The sequence below is a fragment of the Penicillium manginii genome (genome assembly GCF_028828005.1).
Source record: "Penicillium manginii strain IBT 31320 chromosome Unknown utg000006l:1.0-4164085.0:1.0-4166146.0, whole genome shotgun sequence".
In the NCBI taxonomy this organism is placed as follows: domain Eukaryota; kingdom Fungi; phylum Ascomycota; class Eurotiomycetes; order Eurotiales; family Aspergillaceae; genus Penicillium; species Penicillium manginii.
Genome location: NW_026643107.1, coordinates 1,449,256 through 1,473,662, shown reverse-complemented (window position 1 = coordinate 1,473,662; position 24,407 = coordinate 1,449,256). Strand labels below are relative to the sequence as shown.

At 50.2% G+C, this 24,407-nt stretch overlaps 9 protein-coding genes across 9 annotated transcripts; 6 read left to right on the top strand and 3 right to left on the bottom strand.

Moving 5' to 3' along the window:
• Positions 1–310: 310 nt before the first annotated feature.
• On the top strand, positions 311–795 carry N7533_008906 (uncharacterized protein; the record flags this gene model as incomplete). Its single annotated transcript, XM_057105556.1, has 3 exons — positions 311–324; positions 392–516; positions 710–795. 3 exons carry the CDS (start codon positions 311–313, stop codon positions 793–795), a joined length of 225 nt encoding a protein of 74 aa, XP_056957005.1.
• A 579-nt stretch (positions 796–1,374) lies between these two features.
• On the bottom strand, positions 1,375–3,899 carry N7533_008905 (dolichyl-diphosphooligosaccharide--protein glycosyltransferase subunit STT3; the record flags this gene model as incomplete). The annotated part of the gene is made up of 5 exons (XM_057105555.1): positions 1,375–1,645; positions 1,708–3,430; positions 3,519–3,599; positions 3,690–3,713; positions 3,770–3,899. The coding sequence occupies 5 exons, from the start codon at positions 3,897–3,899 to the stop codon at positions 1,375–1,377; spliced, it is 2,229 nt and encodes a 742-aa protein (XP_056957004.1).
• Positions 3,900–4,193: 294 nt separating this feature from the next.
• N7533_008904 (CSN8/PSMD8/EIF3K family protein) lies at positions 4,194–4,975 on the top strand (the record flags this gene model as incomplete). Its single annotated transcript, XM_057105554.1, has 3 exons — positions 4,194–4,411; positions 4,471–4,652; positions 4,713–4,975. The coding sequence occupies 3 exons, from the start codon at positions 4,194–4,196 to the stop codon at positions 4,973–4,975; spliced, it is 663 nt and encodes a 220-aa protein (XP_056957003.1).
• Positions 4,976–5,449: 474 nt separating this feature from the next.
• Positions 5,450–5,948, bottom strand: N7533_008903 (ATP synthase subunit e; the record flags this gene model as incomplete). Its single annotated transcript, XM_057105553.1, has 3 exons — positions 5,450–5,523; positions 5,647–5,836; positions 5,928–5,948. The coding sequence occupies 3 exons, from the start codon at positions 5,946–5,948 to the stop codon at positions 5,450–5,452; spliced, it is 285 nt and encodes a 94-aa protein (XP_056957002.1).
• A 247-nt stretch (positions 5,949–6,195) lies between these two features.
• N7533_008902 (uncharacterized protein) lies at positions 6,196–8,401 on the top strand (the record flags this gene model as incomplete). Its single annotated transcript, XM_057105552.1, has 3 exons — positions 6,196–6,327; positions 6,384–7,220; positions 7,277–8,401. 3 exons carry the CDS (start codon positions 6,196–6,198, stop codon positions 8,399–8,401), a joined length of 2,094 nt encoding a protein of 697 aa, XP_056957001.1.
• A 1,031-nt stretch (positions 8,402–9,432) lies between these two features.
• On the bottom strand, positions 9,433–10,541 carry N7533_008901 (uncharacterized protein; the record flags this gene model as incomplete). The annotated part of the gene is made up of 2 exons (XM_057105551.1): positions 9,433–9,840; positions 9,927–10,541. The coding sequence occupies 2 exons, from the start codon at positions 10,539–10,541 to the stop codon at positions 9,433–9,435; spliced, it is 1,023 nt and encodes a 340-aa protein (XP_056957000.1).
• Positions 10,542–12,874: 2,333 nt separating this feature from the next.
• N7533_008900 (uncharacterized protein) lies at positions 12,875–14,011 on the top strand (the record flags this gene model as incomplete). Its single annotated transcript, XM_057105550.1, has 1 exon — positions 12,875–14,011. The coding sequence occupies one exon, from the start codon at positions 12,875–12,877 to the stop codon at positions 14,009–14,011; it is 1,137 nt and encodes a 378-aa protein (XP_056956999.1).
• A 659-nt stretch (positions 14,012–14,670) lies between these two features.
• On the top strand, positions 14,671–17,143 carry pmt4 (dolichyl-phosphate-mannose-protein mannosyltransferase; the record flags this gene model as incomplete). The annotated part of the gene is made up of 4 exons (XM_057105549.1): positions 14,671–14,892; positions 14,974–16,167; positions 16,218–16,614; positions 16,683–17,143. 4 exons carry the CDS (start codon positions 14,671–14,673, stop codon positions 17,141–17,143), a joined length of 2,274 nt encoding a protein of 757 aa, XP_056956998.1.
• A 3,254-nt stretch (positions 17,144–20,397) lies between these two features.
• N7533_008898 (uncharacterized protein) lies at positions 20,398–23,392 on the top strand (the record flags this gene model as incomplete). The annotated part of the gene is made up of 3 exons (XM_057105548.1): positions 20,398–21,132; positions 21,190–22,375; positions 22,485–23,392. 3 exons carry the CDS (start codon positions 20,398–20,400, stop codon positions 23,390–23,392), a joined length of 2,829 nt encoding a protein of 942 aa, XP_056956997.1.
• Between the last annotated feature and the right edge of the window lie 1,015 nt (positions 23,393–24,407).

Here is a 24,407-nt window from a genome sequence, read left to right as displayed (position 1 = left end):
AAGTAATTAATCGATATCGGGCGCGACGGTCTAACCTGAACATGCAGGGTCGGGGTTACCACGGGCAAATTTAGTGGGAATGGCGACTAAGCGTGACCCTAATCAGGACGAATTAATATTTGTGAGCTTCCAAGGGGTATTCCACTACTTTGAATCACCCAAATCACTAACAACATCACTCCAGAATAGCAATCTGCATGAATGAGTACATGCGATGGTCTGACATATTGCCAAGACTCCATCTCCCGTGCGGACCAAATCGACTTCAATGTTACAATTCTTGCCTTTTAAGCCTACCAACACTTTCACCATGGCCGCTGGAATGTCAGTCATTACCTTCAGATATCAATCCGACCTATATCTTTACCCTTAACTGACTTTTCATATACAGCTTCAACTCTACATACTACGGCAAGGATTACCGCGCCGGTGCCGCCCTCCTGCGTGCCCGCCGACCATTCCTTGTCAAGAACGCCCTGACTGGGTTCGGACTCTTTGCCTTTACAATTGGTGTCTGTACGTATCCCTCGATATACGATATTCCCCTATATACAGTTCTCTGCCCCCTCCTGCAACCCAGTCCATCGTGGCGCAGAGAGAGGGTCATGCCACTCTGCGAACGACCACCACCTCCCCCTTCACGCATACATATCAGAGCCAGATAAGGCATATCATTAGACTGTGGGACTAACAGTCCGGATTTTACCAGATGCCTACACTATCCGCGCTGTCGGCCAAGAAGAGTTCTCCGACGTGAAGGTCCCCGAGACCCCCGTCTCATCCGAGAAAAAATAAGCGCAATATCGAGGCCCTATGAGGAATTGGGCCACCAGGCCACCACTCTAGGGGGCGTCATTGAATTGCGATTTCTGCGTGTACCATATAACCGCATCAATGGGAGGGGTGGGAGCAGGAATTAGGCCCGCCAATATGGTCTTCCTGCGGCGGAAAACAGCAACGGAGCACTTCGGGGTTATGGAGTCTTTCATCGAACAGGTCATGATTCTTGACCTGTGAGCTCAGCGGCTTTGATTCATTGCATCTATGATATCTTGTACAGGGTGGATTTGCTGGGGATAGCATGTATACCATTACATAGACCTCACCTGAAATCCACATTTCTCTTCTCTTTCAAGGTTTACCTGGTGTAGTACCAGTAGTTAACTGAACAACTAGTCTACTGTATAATACAAGGTGCAATAATTTCTCCAAGCGGTCTCATTGTATACTATCCATGGATGTCAAAGCTATGGTACTCAGTATATTCATATCACCCGCAAAGAAACAAAGGTCAAAGCCTTGCTGTCATAGAAAAGAAGTGCAATAACAAAAGTAATTCAGAAGATACAGGGAACGTTTACTAGTCGAAAGGGTTTACTCGGTTCGCAGAACGCGAGGTCCCTTCTTCTTAGTCGCGCGCTTGCGCTTCAGACCCTTGTCAAAAGAAACAGCGTTGCTGTGATCACGGCCGAAGTTGTCCAGATCCTTGACCTTGAAGATACGGATGATCCAGTTCTCACTGGTGAAAGCTTCCTCGAGGGTGTTAAGCGTCGGGCTCTCCGCAGGCAATTTAACGCCACGAACTCGGTCGACGGCTTGGCCGGCGGGGAAGAGAGAGTTGTAGTTGTAGTAAGACATTTTGTACCTGGTGATAAAGAGTTAGTAAATGATGGCTCTGTATGTATCAAACTGGTTAAAATCACGTACATCAGGCTGTTCTTCATGGTGGGAGTGGCCTCTTCGTCGACGCGATACTCGCCGCGAGCAGTGAAGAAGTCACGCTCCTTGATCTCGTCGGGCCAAATACCCTCCGCGATGCGGACCATCCACAAGAACTTGTTCAGATCATCACCCGAGTAGCCAAGGAGACCGCCGAACACTACCAGAACGTAGTCGACGTCGTGTTGACGCAGAATGGGGTAGCTGACTTCTTCGCGAGAGCTCATGGCCTTGCCGACGGTGGCAATGTGAGTGTTGTTCCAGGTGTTGTTGTCGACAAGAGTGGGACGGTCGGCCATACCACCGATCTGGTAACCGTAATCCCACCAGGACATGATCTTGGCATTGTCCTCGGTGTTTTGACGGAGCCAGTAGTAGGCCTCGCGATAGTCATCGATGATGTGCTGGCTTCCATCGGGCAGGCGGCTAGCGAGCACGACCGAAGGGGACGAGTACGCGTTCGAGGTAACCCAAGTACAGTGAGCAACAAACATCAGAAGGTAGATGGTCAGGGAACCTGTCACAATAGCCTTCGAGAAGTAGGAGTAGATTCCCACAACGGGCTTCTTGGTCGACGAGAACGCTTTAGCCTTCTCTGTGTTCACTTTGTCCTTGCTCTCGGGAGTAGGCTTGGTCATGACTAGGAAGCTATCAAAGATGGTCGAGAGAGCCAGAGCGGCGGCGACACAGACAATCGGGGTGAGAGTCAGCATCAGACGAACCATGACACCGGCGAAGTAGCTGGAGAGAACAGCATAGATAATGACAAAGACATGCTCATCCTTCAGGTTCTGGAAACACATGAACACACCGGCGGGGAAAAGCCAGATCAAGAAGTTCAGGTCAAAGAAGAAGGCAGGCCAAGCGGTAGGCTGGTGCTCGGAGACGGAGGCGATGATAGGAATGTGAATCTTAGCATAGCCGGTATCCCACAGCGAGTAGAAACGTCCACTCCAGGGAGCAATGACGCCAGAAACGGAGAGAAGGATGAGACCAGTGAATCCAAGACCGAAGGTAAGCAGGACCATAGAAGTGAGGAGTTTCTGGAACTGCTTGCCGGGCAAGTATGCGCGAACAAATTCAGCGAATGCGACGAGCTGAATGAGACCGAAGACACCCAGGGCCGACATATGATCACTGTTGCGGATAGGCAGGAAACCCACGAAGGGAATCTGCATGCTGCCCAACGTTCCCAATGCATACCAGGTGGTATAGCTAATGTAAAGGCGGGAGCTATAACGACCCATGCAAAGCAGAACGAACACATGGAGAGGGATTAGGTTAGTGATAAAGACATATCCACCCCAAGCGGAGACCATGTATCCGTAGAACAGAGCAGTCAATGCACCCCACATGATTGAGCCATTCTTGACAGCCTTGATCCACAGGAAGAAGGTGAAGACAAGCAGGAAAATGGCAATGGCTTCATTGTCGTAGCTACCGGCCACGGAACGAGAGATATAACCGGGAGTAATACCCATAAATGCAGCCGCAAGAAGACCAGCGGATGGAGAATGAGACATCTCACGGGTCAAGAGGTACATTGCCAGGGCAGTCAGACCCGAAAATCCGGGGGCAAGAAGAACACAGACGTTGCGGATATCGACAGGGATTGTGAGGAGGCGGAGGATGTGGTAGATGACACCACTGGTCACCATCAGACCTGGGTACAAAGTGCCACCAGTGACACGACCCAGAGGATGCCATGTTCCTGAACGGGGAAGGAATTGTATCAGCGCTACTCTGCGGCACGGAGGGGATTTGAACGACACGCAAGCATTGGGAAGGGGAAAGCATACGGTCATCAAACCAATCCCAGAAACTGTAAAAGCCATTTTGAACAAGGTATTTTGTTGCTCGGAAGTTGAACCACGGATCGACTGCAATTGAAAGTAGGTCAATATGTCATCTTTGTATATCTGGCCGTTGCGATGTCGTGGGCTGAGAGAACTGGAACGGGGGGATCGTACATTCGTGAATAATACTTTCAAATCCTGTAATTGAGATTAGATAAAATATGCGAGCAGTCAGATTATGGTCATTGACATACGGATAACACTGAAAAGGCGACTGGCGACGGCGGCCGCAGCGATCGTGAGAAGGATGATGATCCGTAATAGACCGCGCGTGCTCCGGCCGGAGCTGCCTTTCAGCAAGACATCAAGGGAAGAATGGGCCATAATGGCCTGGAAGAAGGAGTAAAGTCCAAATTAACAAAGATGAATCATGAAAACTAGAAAGGAATGGGGCCGAGCTGCCAATGGGTTGCCTGGTGGAAAGGTTGCAAGAGGGAGAGCTACGCAAGGTGGTCACTTCTGAAGGTCTTGGCGTCTTTCCCCGACGCCACCTCCGACTGCTCCCCGCATCATCCATTCAACAATCAAGCACCAGCTACACCCACGTCGAAGCCTTGTCAACCTCAAGATACTCCTGAATTCAAGAGCATAAAATATTAATCTCATAGCTACTGCCATATGATGGAGCTTCCTTCCTTCACCAAGGAGCAGATCACCAAGGTGATCGTCTCAAATGCTCCTCCCTCACAGCTCTTCGAGATTCTGTCGCAATACGAATCAGATGCCTGCCTCATGTCTGCTGGTAGTGGCAGCCCTGAAACAGGTGCAGGTGATCCCGAAATGCTGTGCCTGTACTACTCGGGCTTCTTCTTCGCTCATCTTCTTACCAAACAAATGTCAAAGCTCCCCATCATACTTCAAGTGATGTAGTCGCTAATAATTTGACATACAACAGACCAGAAGCGCGCGCACTTACCCAGCGAATTCCAGTAACATTAAAGCATCACGATCCTTCCTTACAAAATTGCTTGAATTTGCTGCGAGCAATCTGGCAGAATGAGCATGGTCAGGTCTATCGGATTCTCCGTGGCTTGCCGTGGCCAGACACCCTGAAACATTTGGTAAAAAGATATGAGAGTATGTGCTTAGCTTCAAGAATGGCTTGTTGGTAATTGCTTACTGATTTTCGTGCTATAGGTTTCTTTCAAGACCAGACCTTGATCGCGGTTAGCACCTCATACGAAGCGATTCGACCCGCCGTAGCGGCAGGATACCTGGGGCTAGATACCCAGGCTGCGGAGAAAGACAATCAGACAATCATTCAAAAGTTTACCGATTGCGGTTGGACCTGGAACCCGGAGACCCGATTGCTGTACCCATCTCCGATCACTGTACCGCCCACAAACAGCCAACCTCCCAGTGGTATTCGTGAGACAATGGCAATGCTAGGGAATCGCTAGAGTATGTTTTGAAGCATATTATGACAAGACATGGAGCAATAAATGGCTGCAAGACGGGCGAGAAGGCGATCTCATGGAATGGCACATTTACAATCTATTGTTGGAGTTCAGGACAGGAATGCAAAGCACTTGATTACGGACCGGCTAGTCGAACACGGAAGCCAGTATTATAACGCCGGAATGCATAACACAATCTTTTGCTCTTGAGGTCCAACTGTATTGTACAGGCGCACGACACAGCCCAGGGTATGTACAGGACCAAAATGATAACGTCTAAAACGATAAAGTAAAGAAAACGAAACCAAAAGAAACCATTCCGTCTTTCGCTCGCAATGTCGCAACTCGGGGGGAAATCAGACCCGATCAATCGTACAGTAAATGGAGCCGAGCAAATGCTCAAATACCCTGGGAGGGAGGTGCGAGTTTCGCAAAGAGATGCGTTTTCATTCCTCCACTCTAGTTAATTCATCGCATTTAAGGGTTCTCGGCAAACTTGGCCTGCAGGAAGGCCTCGAGGTCGAACTTGGGGTCGGAGAAATCGGTAATGACTGTAACATAGCAACCATCGGTTAGCGCGGTGTCTCTGGAATTGGGGCTCTTTCGGCCTCTTCGGTCTCGTCGAATGCTATCATTGTACGAGAACAGATGGAGAGTCTTAAAGGGTCACGTACGGCCGGAGGATTGCGTCTTGGTCTCCTGGGGCTGGGTCTTCTTCCTCCACTCGGCCTTGGCCTGTTCAATCAGACGCTCCTTGCGGGTGTACTCGTGCTCGATCTCGGCGCGCTTGGTCTGGGAGGTGAGGGAGGACTGGTGGTAGACACCATAGACGAGACCGGCAACGAGAGCCGAGTAACGGAGGACCTAGAATGGCGGTAGATGGTCAACATCCGATTTCGCATTGAGAGGGGGGGCGTGTCGGTCCCTGCCGGGGAAGGATACGGATGATACTCACGTTGACACCTTGGCTAGCCATTTCTGTGAGTATCCGGAGGACGGGAATGCGACGTTAAATGAAGGAGTGGGAAATCGGAAAACCGTTCAACAAGAGTCGACCGTCAATGGCAGTGAATCCTCGGGTTGGGCAAGGCGAGGTTTGGTCGTCCCTGGTCTGCGCGAGTTTTTCCGGCGCCGTTCGGGCCTGTCCGCTTATGTCATCCCGTAAATAAAGAGCAACACGCTACTACAGCTACAATGCTTCGACCGGGTCGTATGATTTCAGGATGTCGTCCATGCAGCAGCGCAAGAATGAGATCCTGGCCAAGCGGGCTAAGCTTGCTGAGTTGAAAAAACAGCGTGAGCTCCGCCAAAAGGAATTCACCAACAACCGGAACAGTGTCGGAGATGCTTCAGAGGTATGGAGATACGACCGGGGGGAGCTCACATAGGGAAACTAACTGGATTATATTAGATCGCTTCGCCGGTTCCAAGTCATTCTGGCAGTAGAGCTGAACTTGATGATTTGATTTCTCGGCTGGTGGACCGTCCTGGGTCAGCTTCCCTTAGCCATGGCGCTGAGGACCAGTCGCGCCGAGGAAGTCGGCCAACTTCAGTACTCAGCGCCAGCCAGTTGAGTGGAGAGAACGCCGAAACCTATACCCCTTCATCCAGACCTCAGTCCCAGTCTATCGCCGTTCAAACTGTCGGAGATGAACCCTACACTGCCTCTACGCCCGAAGCTCAACCCCAAACCCATGCCCCGCCGCCCCCTGAACCCAAACCGGAAGTCGTCACGTACAGCAAGGGTGTGCAGACAGATGGCTTAGACTTCCCAGAAGATCCAGATGAGTCCATTGGCTCAGATGATGATGACCTCACCGGGACTTCACGATCAAACAAACGTCTTAGTCGGCGGGGTCGTGAGCGCGACGAGGAGATCCGTCAAAAGATTCGCGCCGAGATTGAAGAGGAATTGCAAGCTACCAAACAAACCGGGCAAGATGCAACTGCCGCACAGTCATCAGACCTAAGATATCCTATGCGTACACTTGAGGATGATGAGCTGAAAGCTGTGACCTCATCGGATGATTTCCTGGACTTTGTGGAGCGTTCCGCAAAGGTCATTGAGCGGGCTCTCGATGAGGAATACGATGTTCTTGCAGACTATGAACTAGGTGGTGTGGATGGAGACCTGGAAGAAGACGAAGAAACTGGCAAGAAGAGGAGGGGTATCCGAGAGATTTGCCAGTTTTGGGACGAGCGATGGAGTAAGAAGCGCATGATCAGTGACATAAGTTTCTCTCCCAAGGTGCGTCTTGTTTGATTTCGGGTCACAGACTCAATCTCAACTAATCCGGTCTTTAGTTTCCTGAACTCGTGCTGGCATCTTACACCAAGAACCCATCTGCCCCCCATGAGCCAGACGGCTTGGTGCAGGTTTGGAATCAACATCTACAGTCACGTCCTGAATATGTTTTCCACTCTACTTCTGACATTCTTACCGCCAAATTCTCTCCTTTCCACCCTAATCTCATCGTCGGAGGCTCATATTCGGGACAAGTACTCCTGTGGGATACTCGTTCCTCTCGTGCTGGCGGGGGTGCTCCCGTTCAAAAGACGCCACTCACCGGATCTGGACACACTCACCCTGTGTATAGTATCTCTATCATTGGCACCCAGAATGCGCACAACATTCTGACCTCTTCAACGGATGGAGTGGTCTGTGGCTGGACAGTCGATATGCTCTCCCAGCCCCAGGAGTATCTCGAGTTGACTACTCCCCCTCCATCCAAGACGGAGGACCTTGCACCAACAACCATGTCATTCCCACAGTCCGACCCAACATTCTTCATTGTCGGTACCGAAGAGGGAGGTATCTACCCTTGCCATCGATATGATCGCGCCGGGGCCAAGGCTGGCACAGATCACCGCCTCGCCTACCGCGGCCACGCCGCCCCAATCATGTCGACCGCGTTCCACCCTGCTCGCGGCCCTGTCGATCTGGGTGATTTGATGCTAAGCTCCAGTCTTGACTGGAGTGTGAAACTTTGGCGTGTGCGGGCACCGGCCACAACAGCTTCTGTCACTTCTGGCACGGCCGCCGCGCAGGTCGTTTCGCCCATTCTGGATATCACTCGGGAGGATGTTGTATACGACGCACGTTGGTCTCCACACCGACCCGGCGTGTTCTCTCTAGTCGACGGCGCCGGAAACTTGGAAGTGTGGGATCTCTACACAGACACTGAAGTCCCAGTTGTACGCACTAGTCCATCCCGTGGCTCCAATGGCGGCATCTCCCGTAGTCTGAACAAGGTTGCCTGGGAAGAGCGTGAGGGCAGACGCATCGCTACCGGTGGGCTCAATGGCGTGGTTACGGTTTTTGAAGTTGGCAAGGGCCTGGGTGGTCCTTCTGAGGAGGTACCTGCTGATGAGTGGACAGGCATGAAACGACTAGTTGGAAAGCTGGAACAGAATGATAGAGTTGCTTAACGGACGAAGTCTCCTGCAAGGCCGAATGCCACTGTTTTACTTTCGACTGTTTGTTGTCTTGCATGTCTCTTGATGTTGCACATTTTGTCTGCCATATACCATATACCCCTTTTTCTCTTCAATAACATAATTCAGGGATATTTGTACCTACAGACCATGAAAGAACCTTGGAATACATAGACCTACCTAGCTACCAGGGGTTATGTGTCTGTCTTAGTCGCTACGGTTTACAGCGAGGATTATGTAACTTAACCCATCCCACTGGCTTACCTTCCATTCCTTCTTATTTCTCTCTATGGATTTGACATCTTCTTGCCTTTTTCAATTTACTAGGATACAGTGACCGCAAGTGTTTGGCAGGGAGGGAGGATTTTGGGGGCTCAGTAGTGCCCGTGGCGTACCTTCGAGTGTTTTGGAAATGTACAATATGCACATCCGTAAGATAAAAAGACTTGAGGAAGTCATCGTGTCTTGAATTTACTGGCAGGAAACATTCAAGTTCCAAATGGCCGTGGTAGTATTGAGCTATTGTCCTCCAGGGCTCTTTCATTGGCCCGAGTCAATAAAGCCTGGGAGGAATACTAGCAGCGGTTGAGGTGCACTAGTCATCTGACTTGGTCATATCCAGCATTCAGACCCAGAAGGGACTACTAGTAGTTACTACTAGTGGTATATATGCCATCATGATCCCGCCTGGCAAGTTTTCTAGAATACAGCAAAACAATAGTCGTGCTAATAACATCACTAAATGTATAACATTACTAACAAAAGATACAGTCAATCGATGACTTTGTCAAGAATATTGAATTCTCAAAATTATATTGGTAGTTGAGCTGATTGTATTGTAGAAAATACTGTCTTCTCAGAAATGTTATCTTGTTGATACCTAGATAGACATAAATCTTAACCACTGGCAAGTGGTTGAAAGAATTTCACTTCAAACCGAATTAAATCGAGGAAAGTGATAGCTGGTATAGATTTTGGAATGATAGTGATTACATAATTTAGAAGAGAGCTGAGTAGAACAAGACTTAATGAATTAGTCCATCCTCGACGGCCTTCTTCAGGCCGTCATCAATGAGAAGCTGCAAGTTATCTTCCACTTTCCCATCCTCCCACATCTCCAGAATGTTCTGCCAAATCTTTTGGCTCTTTGCGTCTTTTTCAATCAATTTCTTGATTTTATCAAGTTCATCTTGGATTGGACCATTGCCAGTGCCCTCGGGTATAGACCAGCACATTCTTGACGCGCCTGCCCCTATGGCTTTTAGCTTCAGGAGACTCGCCATCACAATCATGTTAATGACCATTCCAAAATCCACCTCTCTTTCCTCGTCTTCGAAAATCCATTTGGCCAATTCTTGATCCTTGGGTTTCCATATATCATCGCTTTGAGTCTCGCTCTTGAGATTTCTCACGAGGTATGGAGTATCGAATTTCTATATAGTCAGCAAGAGTATTCACTCAGGTAGAATTAGACTCCGAGTAGAACGCATGCCCAGGTGAGATATAAGAAAATTCGTACCTTGAAGTCATGCGATAATCCCATCCCATAAGCGGACTGGATGTTCCAATCATAAAAGCCTGGATAACCTCCGAATTTCTTCGTAAGCATTTCAATCTTTCTATTTCTCTCGTCTGGACCGTCAGAGAAATGTAATCGCTCCATCAAAATGCCCTTCAAAAGTTCTTCTCTGGAGCCCTCAACGCTGCGGTATCCAGGGATGTCTTTCAAAGGATCGGTGCTTGGTGGCCGAGAATCATGACTTGGGAAATATGGGTCAGAGAGGACAATGGAACATTCAACTATCATGACCGATACCCAATTCACAATTCTAGATAATGATTCCTCGCCAAGTGAGGTAATATCTGGGTGGTATTTGTTGAAAAAGGCCCTGATATACCTTTTACTGATGCGGTTATACTGTTCATCCCAGTGATCACGTAGACTATTGTAAAAGCTGACCAGTTGTCCACGGGCAGTTTGGATTCGCTGATACTCATCTTCTGACATGACGTCGATTTTCTTGGCTGGTCGACGAATCTCCTCTTCACGCTCTGCCTGTGCCGCGTTGAATCTGTCCCACGCTGCCTCGAGGCGTTTTTGGCCGCCTCGTAGGTGGCTGACCGATTCGGGCATTTTGAAAGCTTTTCCACAAGAAGCTTGGTGTAGTTTCTGAGGATCAAAATGGTTGTCTAGATTTCAAGATAGTAGAGAAACGCGGGCATTAAGTATCCTCTCTCGGTGCACGATAGAGTCACATCTTGCCTTTCTAAGCCACACCGCTCCTTTCCAATTATTATCTATCACAATTTCAGAAGAGGAATTTACGTCGTACGAGGTGCGGATCGCGATGGATTCTGCATCATACATGCATGTAAATGAGGGGCGTGCATAGGCGGAGTCTAAGATCTCTCCGATATTATAAGATTTGGACCTCGGGGAATGGCCGATCTGGTGGATCTTTCACTAGCCAGATCTTGCATGCTAGGTCCAGGCGAATCATTAATCACCACGTCTATTTGCTGCAATATCGTATTTCTGTTGCATACTCATGCAAATCTTGTACTACCCTATCTTCAACTGCGTACGGAGTACTCCGTAATTGAATTGAAATCGCTTTAGTAATGTGTCTTCATTGCTTTTTGACAGGGAACTGTTAGTGAATGGATGGGTGAGTCCCCAGAAAGGTAGCCTAATGGCTGAATAGTCAGTTCCATGTTAGAGTATTCTCCTCTTTCAACTCCATTGGGAAGTTGTCTTCATCAGTCGAATAGGATCGACGCCCCATTTGATGGAAGTTAAATAACTTTTGGTCACTCGCTTACTGATTGTAGTCGGCCTCTCGGGGGCACGAGGATTGCGTACGGGTCATCGGGCATGAAACCGAGCTTTTCCGGCATAAAATTTAAAAATTATGTCGGCTCTGGGCCTATCTTTTTGGTGGCAAGGAGTTTTCGCCAAATCAGGAGATGCTTCTCATGCCAATGAGTCGTTACAATAGACTATGAGATGTGTGGCCTGCGACACACAGGAAATTCGGATTAAGCGAGGGCTTCGGTACAGTGATAACTGGGGAGCCTCGACATCCAAAGCCTCTGTATAAATCGTGAGATTTTCGACCTCGGAATCATTCTTATATACATTGTTTCTCTTTCACTGTCGACTGACGCAATATATTCTGGCCTTGGCCGTTGGTTCTGTCACAAGTGTCTCTGTGGCGGGGTAATTACCCCAGCAACAGATGCATGTCTGGAGGGCTTTTGCTTTCTTTTCTTTTCTTTGCTCTGCTTCCCGCATTCGAGTGGCACTTTTCTGGACACTTCTTTCTAAATAAGAACTGGCAAATCCGCACCCAGCTGTTTGCTCCACATCTGCTTGGTCGGATATGCTGGAATATTGCGCATGATCAGGTCTAGCACTATCTGACAAAGCAACTTGAATGCTCCTTGGTAAGAAATCTGATCTTGGCCAACGAGGAGTCATCGGAAATTCATTGGGCCTGCTTTGAAAAGGGAAAAAAGAGTGTTTTTCTTTTTCTCTTAATGCCATGGACGTGCGGACAGTCGGCAATATGACGCCGAAGAAGGAAGTGTTTCGCCTAATTTGTTCCTTTCAACGATCTAGTCATTCAGGGGACAAGCACACTACGAAAAATATCTTGTGATATAGCTGACTCTCCTTATGCCACAAACAGATCAATAGGACACAAAATTGAATCCCACAGCCCTAATCTTCTGCCCTGGCCTTTCCAAGTTTCGTTGATGACAGCTATCCCTTTGGCGAAATCGAGCCCGATTCTGAAGATCCCTCCGCGCCTGTCGGAAGAAAGGAGGATCAACTTATCATATGGTTATAGCGCAGGTACCAGGAGCAAAGAAAATAAGCCAGGGGCTTAACAAGCATCCTATCTCGTGGGGTGTTTCATTGGACCGATAAGCTGCCCCCACAGAAGGACCATCGGGGAAGGAAGAAAGCCTGGACGGCCAACGCAAGGAGTTAGAAATCGGCCCAAAGTTGAGCACTCAAGTGTCCGACACCTCCGATGCCCATAATTTAGAAGTGTCTTCTATGTTGATTATATTCCCAATGCATCTGCAGGGTCACATCGAGCCGAAGGTACCACTAAAAACATGGTCATTGCCATGGCTATGGCTCCATTGCAACGTCAAACCAGTTACTGAGTGGAGTAAAAGGTCAACATATCTCGAAAAGCAGCTGCTTTGATGTTATAAATATAATTCATATGGAAGAGCTTCATGAAGTGAAGATATACACGGTAGTCTAACTACTTCAGCCAGTAAGCTTCCGGCCCGCCGCTGCCCCACGCTTCGGGCGAATGGATCGGCCAGGAAACTGAGGAGCTTTCACTTCACCTCTTCCCCAGGTCCTCTTGTCTCCCCTCTTTTCTTTTCTTTTCTCCTTCTCTCCACACCCCGGATTCCAAGTCACTCAGTATACCTTTTGTGACTATGGTCGAGCTCATCAATTCCCCCGACTCTCGAGCTTTGCTCCCTCCTCTCCTCGCCTGTCTTCCTATAGCCTTTGTCTCCCCACGCCCGCCACCAGCCCTCCTCCCACTACTCTCCCCAATCCTCCGCCAACGACTCCAAATCCTTACCTCAGTATCTACTTCTACTGATGACTCATGGTTGAAGCTTCTCTGTTGGGACACCGCCAAAGCGGACCGTCTCCAGAGCATCGTCGGCAGCACCACTTTTGAGCCACACCCCGTCTCCGGCGAGATTGAGCTCGCAGACGACCTGCCGGCAACCTACAAACGGATTGACGACGAGACTCTCCAGTCACTGGTCTTGCTACCAGAGTACAGTCTAGCAGTGATCTACCTGTGGTGCCCCACCGACGAGCATGGCCGCGGCTGGCGGGTGGCGGAACTGCTTCCGCGGGAGAGCCCTGCAGACGACGAAAACACCTGGGCCTCTTCCATTAGCGAAGCAACTACACAGGCAAAAGACAGACTTCTGGCAGAAATCCTGGATGAGAAGGACGAAAAGTCAAACAGTGAACAAGTCCAGGACGAGGAAGAAGACGATGACGACGATTACTGGGCTCAGTATGATGCCACCCCCGGCGGCGGGGAAACACCTAACGTTAAGACCCCCGCACCGGCGTCCTCAAAGGGTCCATCTGGCCTCTCTGAAGCATCGTACTTTTCCCAGTACGGTGATGTGCAGCCGGCGATGGATAGCCATGACCCCACCGAGGAACAGCCAGAAGTTGGTCCGTCATCTTTGAACGGAGATATTCTTGCCACTCTACTACGCTCGCAAATGAGTGGATCTGATGACCCGGCAAATGGCCCTCGCAAAAATGGTTACTCTCATGATAATATCCCCATCGATGCGTCTGCGCATGCTCTTAGCCACCCCCGCCCCGCATCTGCTTCTTCAGGCAGTTCCGATGCCGTCGCGAAGCTGGAGCAGGAAGCGGAGAGCCAATCCACCTACGAAGTAGGCGTGAAGCAACATATTGGTACCAGTATCAAGAGTCTGTTCCGTCTGGCTAAGGCGACAGGAATGTCACGAAGTGACTTCCAGTGCTTGGTGCAGACCGAGGTGCAGCTTTTGAATTTGACAGATGACGAATGAGGATTTGGTGTTTGATTTTTTATTATTTGCTTTATTATTTGCTTTTATCTTGACTGATACCCATGAGCTACGAGACCTGTTTTTGGCATGTCGGTGTATATTTGGAACGAAATCATCAAACTAGATGCATTCTGGGGTTTGGGAGCATTGTTGAATGTCTGAAACTGCATATCTTCTTATCTCATCTTTTCTTTTCCTCATTCATTCTTATTGATTTCCTTGTTGGTTCTTTATTACTCTTAGCTTTGGTTTTATCTAAGGAAATATTACGATCAACTTCAAACGCACTTAGATGCTATGTATATCCACCGCCTCATGACTGTGCAATCCCGACTCTGATTGGTAGGGCTGCGGTGATGTGCGCCGCCCGGGCCACCGCCCTCCCCAGAAACAAGAAGGACACGCAGCCTCACACGCCCCCTCCGACAACTCCTTATTCAACACCCTGTTTCTTTTGGCACTCGTTTGATTGAGTGCCATGCTATTTGGTGGTTCTGGTAAGTCTATCTTTACCTCTACTCCGTGACCCCTCTCCCTCCCTCGCGATTCGATGATTCGGTGCTGACGTTGCGCGTTTTCGGAAGTCTATTTACTTTAGGTAGTTTCACGGTCGCTCTCTTCCTTTAATATTTTCTTTCTTTCCTTTTATTTCGCCCATCATGTCGTCCTCGCCTTCTCTGCGCAAGAGAGGTGGCAAGAAGGATACTCCCGCCGTCAGCTCCAATGATGGCTCAGCTCCAGTGGTCGCCTCCGGCAAGCGAAACTCGGAATGGGATTACTGGCTGGCCATAACCATTCTGACCGTCTTGGCCTTTGCGACTCGCTTCTGGCGCATTGACTACCCCAATGAGGTGGTCTTCGATGAGGTTCACTTTGGAAAGGTACGCTCCCTGAAGCTCCGCGACACCATCATATTCGACGAAAAGGGGGCCTGGTCGAGCTAACACAATTGCTAAATCTAGTTCGCCTCTTACTATCTGCAACGCATGTACTTCTTCGATGTCCACCCGCCGTTTGGAAAGCTGCTCTTTGCACTCATGGGCTGGTTGATCGGATTTGATGGCCACTTCTTCTTCGAGAACATCGGTGACTCGTACATCGAGAACAATGTCCCCTACGTGGCACTCCGCGCTATGCCTGCCACCCTCGGTGCCCTTACTATCCCCGTTGTGTTTTTGACCATGTGGGAATCCGGGTACTCTCTGCCTGCCTGTGTTCTGGCCGCCGGTCTGATGGTGTTTGACAATGCCCACATTGCCGAGGATCGTCTCATTCTTCTGGACGCAACCCTGGTTCTGAGCATGGCTCTGAGTGTTCTATGCTACGTCAAGTTCTACAAGCTGCGTCATGAGGCGTTCGGGCGCAAGTGGTGGAAGTGGCTGCTTTTGACTGGATTCTGCCTGAGCTGCGTAATCTCCACCAAGTATGTCGGTGTATTCACCTTCGTCACCATTGGTGCGGCTGTCCTAGTCGATCTGTGGAACCTCTTGGACATCAATCGCCGCCAGGGTGCCCTTGATATGGTCACTTTCACCAAGCACTTTATTGCCCGTGGTGTTGGCCTTGTTGTGATCCCGTTCTTCTTCTATCTGTTCTGGTTCCAGGTTCACTTCGCCATTCTCACCCGCTCCGGACCCGGCGATGAGTTCATGTCCCCGGAATTCCAGGAGACTCTCAGTGACAACGCTATGACTGCTCAGTCAGTCGGCGTCCAGTACTTCGACAGCATTACCATGCGTCACAAGGACACCAAGGTTCTCCTCCACAGCCACTACGAGAACTACCCCCTGCGATATGACGATGGCCGTATCTCCAGCCAGGGACAGCAGGTTACTGGATACCCCCACAACGACACGAACAACCTGTGGCAAATTCTTCCCACCAAGCCCCTCGCAGATGATGGCCAGCCCAAGAGCGTGCAAAACGGTGATTTCATTCAGCTCCGCCATGTGGGCACTGACACCTTCCTCCTGACCCACGATGTGGCTTCTCCTTTCTTCCCAACCAACCAGGAGTTCACCACTGTCTCTCAAGAGCTGGCTGCCGGCGATCGCCACAACGACACCATGTTCGAGATCCAGATCCAGAACGGCAAGCCGGAGCAAGAGTTCCGCACATATGCAAGCTTGTTCAAGCTGATTCATGTGCCGACTCGAGTTGCCATGTGGACACACACCACCCCCTTCCCGAATGGGGCTTCAAGCAGGCCGAGATCAACGGCAACAAGAACATCCTGCAATCCAGCAACGTATGGTTCGCCGAGACCATTGACGGTCTGGAAGCTGATAGCCCTCGCCTGGTGCGCCAGGAGCGCAAGCCCAAGCAAATCTCCTTCCTGCGCAAATACTTCGAGCTGCAGGGAGCCATGTTCCACCACAACAACGCCCTGACCAGCAGCCACCCCTACGCCACCGAGCCATTCCAGTGGCCCTTCCTGCTCCGCGGCGTGAGCTTCTGGACCAAGAACGACACCCGCGAGCAGATCTACTTCCTCGGTAACCCCATCGGATGGTGGATTGCCAGCAGTCTGCTCGCCGTTTTCGCCGGCATCGTTGGAGCCGACCAGCTTTCGCTCCGCCGTGGCGTGGACGCCCTCGAAGAAAGTAAGTTATCTAACATTCCCCCACGCACGACCCGTGAACAATTCACTAACGTCTTTTTTTTTCTCCAGTCTGGGGCCCCGGCACCCGGTCGCGCCTGTACAACAGCACGGGCTTCCTGTTCCTGTGCTGGGCCGCACACTACTTCCCCTTCTGGCTCATGGGCCGCCAACGTTTCCTGCACCACTACCTGCCCTCGCACCTGGCGTCGACGATGGTGACTGGCGCGCTGATTGAATTTATCTTCAACCTGCAGCCACTGGATCCTGACACGGCCGCCCCACCTGCCGACGATCCCTCTGGCAAGGCCAAGGGACGGGTGAGCCGGAGTGTGCGCCGATTCGTCACGGCGAAGGAGCGCATGGGGTGCAAGTCTGTCATTGCGGCGTGGGCGGCGACGACGGTCATTCTTGGCGTTACGATCTGGGGCTTTATCTTCTATGCGCCTTTGACTTATGGTACCCCGGGTTTGGATGTGGATGGTGTTGTTGCGCGCAAGTGGTTGAACTACGACCTTCACTTTGCCAAATAGATAAATCCCATAGTTGAGAGGAGGGGAGGGGAGGGGAGGGGAGATGGAGATTTGTGTTTGTCGGGAGATCTGCGAGGAAGAAGGAAGATTGCATTAAAATCGAAGCTAAGCTAAGCTAAGCTAAGCAATCTGTACGATATATTTTTGTCAAGTTGAAAACGGGATAGATGGGACTGGATCGGGAGGTTGGCGACGGAGGTGTTGATCGACTTCATTTTGTGGATCCTTGTGGAGGGATGCTTCACGCACTGCCATTCCATGTTTTGTAGCGATCTCAAGTTATCTTCCAATTATGTGCTTTTATGTATTCTGTCTGCTATTCCAAGGTTCCCGAGGTCTTTAGGGTTGGTGGTTGCACCAAGCATTGGTGGATGACCCGAGTGTGACGGGGCAGGTGGTACGGCTGTTGAAATCGGCCGTGAGGTAAGCGGGTGACTGGTCAAGACTGGTATCAAATTGAATATCCCTAGACAGAATGGGAATATGAGTAGGGAGTAGATCTGGGTACCACTATGCGAGGTCAAGTGAGATAGCTTGTGATTACATTCTTGAAAGAAGAGGCCAGAACATGAGAATGTGATGGTATGAGTACTGTATACTTGTATACAGTGTGTATACTGAGTAGTATGCAGTATACAGTGGCGTTCCAAAAGTTTGAAACACCCCCTATTTTTCTGCCGCTTTTTCTGCCGCACTAAAACCTCGCGACCGGCACAAAATAAAAACCTCATGTATTGACAATTGCTAATAACTAGTATACCAGCCATCATTTTCAATAACTTGCTGTACACGGTGTGGCATAGTAATAGCCAAATTTTCTAGTATCGCTATATCAATCATAGACCACGCTATCTGTGCTACCCCAATAATAAACTGTAGAGTATCGTCGTTATTTGGCATGCCCCTAATCTCAGGGTGCAATTCATATATCTTTGCCTTGAGTAACGACCATAAATTCTCAATTGGACTTAGATCAGGCGAATATGGAGGCCATTTCATAATCTCATAGTCCTGATCAGCAATCCAATCACGAACAATATGTGCAGTATGAACTGAAGCATTGTCTTGTTGAAACACAGCACCTTCAACTCCGCTTAGCAAAGTTGGAAGCACACGCTGATATAATTCCAAGATAACAAATCGGTTCACCCCTCCATTAGGAGAATCTGGATCTCCAAAGAGTGGAATAAGTCCGGATCGACGACCGGTCCCTGAAAAGGCAGCCCAAAACATTTGCTTAACACTTTTGTGACATGGGACCTGTTGAACATCTCGTTCCGCAATTTGGCGGTTTCGTGGTGTAAAAGTCCACTCTCGCCGTCCTCCTTTTCCTCTTTCGATAGTTGTTTCATCTGACCAGAAGATCTTTTTCCATTTTTCAGAGTCATAATCTTGGACTCGATGTGCCCAAGCCAGTCTCTGGCGAGCCTGTTGGTCGGTTAACTCAGGTCGTTGAAGTTGAAGCCATTTCCGTTTATTTTCACCTTGGAGAAGTCGCCAAATAGTCGCTCGACCGCATTTGAAGTTGACTAAAGCTAGTAGAGCATCATACTTAATTCGTGGGTTCTCTGATATTGCTTCAAGTATCCTCAATCGATCTGTTTCATCCAACTTTTTTGGTGTACCAGAACGAGGTAATGCAGCCTGAGTTGGGCCTCGTTTTTCCGCCCGAGCAACTGTAGTTTTGATTGTTCCAATTGGAATATAAGGATAGCGTTCATGGATCTCAGTATATGACCATCCAATAGCTTTCAATTCAACAAGTCGAACACGTTCATGTGGTGCTAATTGACACCGGCGTGAGCGTTGTGTTACATTTGGATGCTGTGACGGTGTATCATATTGGTTTTGCACCAATTGCAGAGCAGTATGACGAATTGGTGGCATTCTAAAGGCCCAAATAGCTCAATATAACGCGTGGAATGTGTATAATATGCTATATACAACGCACGTCGCGTAGTAGAATAGGGGGCGGTGTACTAATATAGTGGGCGGTAGGGGAAGGCGGTCGCTCAGGGTGTTTCAAACCTTTGGAACGCCACTGTACTACTGTGGGTATGCCAAATATGATTGGCTTCCCTCGCTTAGTAATGTTTATTTTTAGGCCATCAGGGCACTACCTCTCGCTATACATAGAAGATTGGTTTCACATGGTCGGGTCTGGCCTGATCAGAGGACGATCCTTAGTATTTAGCACACTGGTATACATCTAGTGTACAATACTAGTACACTAGTACATACCAGTGTGCTCAATACTGAGTATACTGATACTAGTATACTAGTACACTAGTATGTATACTGCTGGTCGACAGCCACAAGAGGCAATAATGCAGGGACTAGACTCTCGGCCTTCCCCCAAACGGTTGGCACCCCTCTAAACTTTTCCTTTCTCATTCTTGCCTCAACATTCTTTCCTTTTTGTCTTTGCCCTCATTCTTGTCTGGTTGCTCTGCTATTCCCACAGTTGTCACCCACCTTGAGGCACAGCTGTCTACTCTACCCGAGCTGAAAGTCCCTGTTGATCCACCTCCCCACCTGCTGCTTCCCCATTCCGATCTGACTCGCTCGTCCTCCTCGGGAGTCAATCTCGAGCGGAGCCCAAGTGAAACCATCCATTCTGCTCCTGAGGTCTCACACTTCTTTCTTTGGCCGTTTGCCCGCCTAATTTTCTCTGGCTTTCACCTCTCTCTTTTCCGGTGATCATCCTCCTCCTCTTCCACCTACCCCGAGGGACAATCCCCAATCCAATTTAATCCACTCCATTCCAATCCAATCACTCCAGGAGAACTGCCAAGGTGTGTGTCGCTCGTTGCATCACCCGATCGCTGTGGATTCTGAATGGGCCTTGATCAGCCGCTAAGGAAACTGTGTTGTGTTGTGGTGTTTCGGGAACTTAACTCCGTGCCAGAAGCTTCCTTTGTGACTGACTCGTTGCAATTCTTTGCTAGCCCATCCCCTGATTAACAACCTCTCCCCCACCGATTGTTGTTTATCTTCTGCTCTCCCCTTGCGACCGCCGGCCGATCGTCTATCCCGTTAACTAGACACGTCCGTTTTCTGCTGGCTGTCAACCTGCATTTGACACATCCAAAATCCCCCCCGAGTCCCCCGAGCGATAATTCCTCCACTCTCCATCCCAGGATCGGCCAAGCAAAACCTTATGGGCGCACACCACAACGACATCCAGAGGACTTAGTGATACATTTGGTTTATTCTAGAACGCTTCCCTTCGTTAGGCCAATAAGCCGCTCACAATGCCAATGAAGCTGCCCAAGAGCTTTCAACGACGCAAGTCTTCCGGAAACATTCTGGAGGACGTGGAGACACGCCCGCAGTCCTCTTTCAAGGTTTTCGAACGTCCGGGGCCTCACAGATCGATGACGGACGGTGCTCCGCTCACTAAACGCATGAGCGAGGGTAATGTAGTCCCGTCCATGTTGGAAGATGACAATATCTTCGCGGGTACCGAGCAACCCCTGGACAAGAATCGGTATGATGAACACCCTCACGCTCGACCTTTGGACTCCCTGAGAATGCGTCTGACCCGAAAACGGCACAGTGGTGCAACGTACGAGAGTTCGACGTCAACTCGTCTGAGCTCTTCGTCCACCCTCCCTTCCTCCACAGAAATCCCATCCGAAGACACCGCATCCCCGCATTCACGGATCCACGATATCCCCGTCCCACCTCCACTTTCTGGGGCCCTCCGCGCCGCTGCTGGTAGAACATTCTCCTTTGGTGGTCGATTTAGTAAGAACTCGAATTCAGGGCCCCCCGCTCCTCCCCGGCATGCAACGCCGCCGGAGGAGACGAGGCAGCGAACAGTGTCAGGAAGTACCAATGACACAGCGACTCCGCCAAAACTTCCAGATTCGCACTGGGATCTAGGGGCAGGGTCGGACGATTTTGGAAAGATGTTCGACCATTTAGGAAAAAGGGATAGCGCCATGTTGCGCGACCCTTCCCCTCAACCTCAACGGTCTAATCAGGTACGCGGAGGCTCTTAATCTTATCATGCAAGGGGTCTATACTAATTGATGATATAGTACTCCTCTTCTCCACCTACACAAGCCCTTCCAGAGTTTCAAGCCAGCAGAAATGCACGACCCCCGCCTATTAGTACAGACCGCTCAGTTCCCGTCGAACCCTCCCCTTACTCATGGGACAGTCGTCATACAAGGCATTATTCCCAGGAAGGCCTTCTTAATGATCATGATGCCGGTAGAGGAAGGGATACCGGTTCACCAGCTCAATCCTCCGCCGATACCGTCACTGGATTTCGCAGGCCGTCACCCGGTCCCAACCAAACCCTCGGTGCTACCACTTCCCATCGTGCCCTCGAACGCCCCAACAGAAGACAATCCAATTTCTCGAATTTGCGCCGGAGTGGAGTATACTCGTACGGAGGGGACGCTAGCCCGATTGAAGACGAGGACGCCAACCTTGTCAGAAAATCTCTGCTTTGGACCGACGGTGGTCCTTCACCCAACGCAACGCCTTATTTTGACAAGGGCAAGGCAGCGAGTCCTATCTACGCAGAGCCAGAGCCAGAATCGATGTTCTCAGGTCGCGAGTCCCCCGATCCGGCCATTGCGGACCATGGCCGTTTGGCTGTGCAGTTCGCTGAAAGCGTGCCCAAGAGGAGTTCCCCGGGAAATAAGGTCATGACCCCATCCCAATTCGAACATTACCGCCAACAGCAAGAACTGCGTCGTTCTAATAGCAATGCAACGAAGAGTGATGATGAATCTGTCAATGATGAATTCGATGACGAGGAAGATGAGGCCGAGAAGCAACGCGAGACGGAGCGACAACGCAGGAAGCAGGAGGCCCATCTCTCTGTATACCGCCAACAGATGATGAAGGTGACAGGTCAGAAAAGCCCTTCACCGTCACTTCGCCCCGAGATGAGCGGTGCAAGCAGCAGCACCCCCAATCTCAATTCAAACCGCCTTTCCCATCTGGGTGACAAATCCTCCAGTGGCAAAAGCGCCGAGGAAGACGACGACGAAGTTCCACTCGGTATCCTGGCGGCCCACGGGTTCCCTAATCGCAACAGACCACCTACTCGTCTGAACAATGCCAGCTCTAACCCGAACCTTCGCGCGTCGTTGCAGCCGTCTTATGCGTCGTCTGCTCACTCCATCCACGGTGCCGAGCCTTATAATAGAAGCAACTTGCCTGCGTTCGCACGCAACCTGCCGCCAGAGCCCTATGTCGGCGCTGGTCTCAGTCCGAGAGTCTAATCGCGAATCACTCGCTTTCGGCGGCGGCTCCGGCTCGGTTTATGGAGGTGCATCATCTCCAGCACCTCCTCCTGGTGGCCTAATTAACGTGATAGCCAATGAGGAGCGGGCTCGGGCCGCGAGGAGAGGCAGCCCGAACACCCAGGCAATGTTCGATCCGATGGGAGGAATGGGAGGAATGGGGGCGATTGGAGGTGGTATCCCTCGACCTTACTCGATGATGCCTCAGCAGCAGGGCCAGATCACCCCATCGGAGCAGGCTCAATTGAACCTCTCAAACCAGATGTCGCAGATGGTGCAGATGCAGATGGACTTCATGCGGAATATGATGGCCATGCAAGGCGGCCAAGGCACCCCACCACCAATGATGCCGGGCATGCAAATGCCTCCTGGTATGGGCATGCCAGGTATGCCTATGCCAATGCCAGGCATGCCAACCGGACCTCCGTCCATCAGCGGAGGTCGACCCGTCTCCATGCCAAATGCAGCCGCCGCCCAGCCGAACTTCGACCAGCGAACTCTCGGCCTGCTCGACCCCAACAACATCGCCAATCGCCGCGGCTCTCCCATGCCCACCATGTCGGGATACCCATTCCCCAACAATAATCCCGGCTACGCCGCATCCATCGCACCATCGGAGCGCAGCAACGCAGGCCTCGCATCCCGCTACCGCCCAGTCTCGATGATTAATAATGAGAACGAACGCCCCGGGACATCACCGAATCTGAAGCCCTGGAATGACGAAAATCATCTCTCACCCATGTCCGCGTCACGCCCCCACTCCGGCCTCGCTAAGTCCACAACCATGGCGACCGTGACCGTGCGACCTGTTTCACAGGCCGGTCAGTCTCCAGCAGGCCGCCAGGCTCAATCTGGCTCTGGGGACGAAGATGAAGACGAGGGTTGGGCGGATATGATGAAGAAACGTGATAAGAAGAAGAGTAGCTGGAAGATGAAGCGGGCTACTTCTTCCTTTGGCGATTTGTTGGGTGCCGTGCACTGAGTGCATTGCACTAACTCCGCCCAATCCCTCGCCCAAGACCAGAACAACCCGCCCCAACAAAGAAGGCTATCTATCCAGCCCGATTGGATTGAAGTCAAAATCACCACCAATTGCAATCACTATCAGAATCACGCCCACCGCGTTGTATAAAAATGACACCCATCCTTGATGTTTTCGCTCGTCTCGCCCGCCTCACTGACATGACATGATATGACAACAACCCATCCATTTATTATTACACCCACTGCATACGATCTAGGCATTCCATGCGGAATTATCCTGCCGTCAAGCAACAATCTCGTCTCGTCTCATATCGTCCGGCGGCGGGGCGGGACGAGCGGTCCTTCTTCTAACTATGAGTTACCATCCTTCATCAAGGCATCAGATGAAGCGCAACAAAGTTTATCATATCAACTGAGTACGAGAACATATGTCCCCCTATTTTCCATGGTTTTCTTTGTATTTTCTTTTCTGGCATTGGCGCAGGAACGGCATGGCGTTAATCTTATTTGTTTTCCCCCCTCTGGTCCGAGTCATTATTTGTTGTTTTTCGAATGTTTTGGATCATCGTCGCATCTCGTTCCGTCCTTGTTCTCTCCGGGCATTTATGTTATCTTCTCTCACATAATACATTTCGGCCGTTGGTCGGTTATACTATCTTAATTTTTTGATTGAGTTTGTGTTGGTTCACTTGGTATTACCTAGGGTCGTGGGCAGTAGGTAGGGTCTTCCAGCTTGAAGGTTGTCCTAAGTACCTAACCTTGGAAGTAGCTAGTAGTACATATTTAGGTACTGGGGAGTAGTTCATGTATCCACCGGAGCAGATATATATTTGAAATTTCCAGAGCGCGGGATCACGAAATCATTCGTAGTATACTAGGTACCTAGTTATCTGCAATTTGACCCCACGAGAATAAGGGCTACTAGTATACGCATTGAAATACGAATATTTGAAATTTAGACTTATTTTCATGATTGTTTCATGCCCAGGTGTAGAATTCTTGCTATGCTGTGG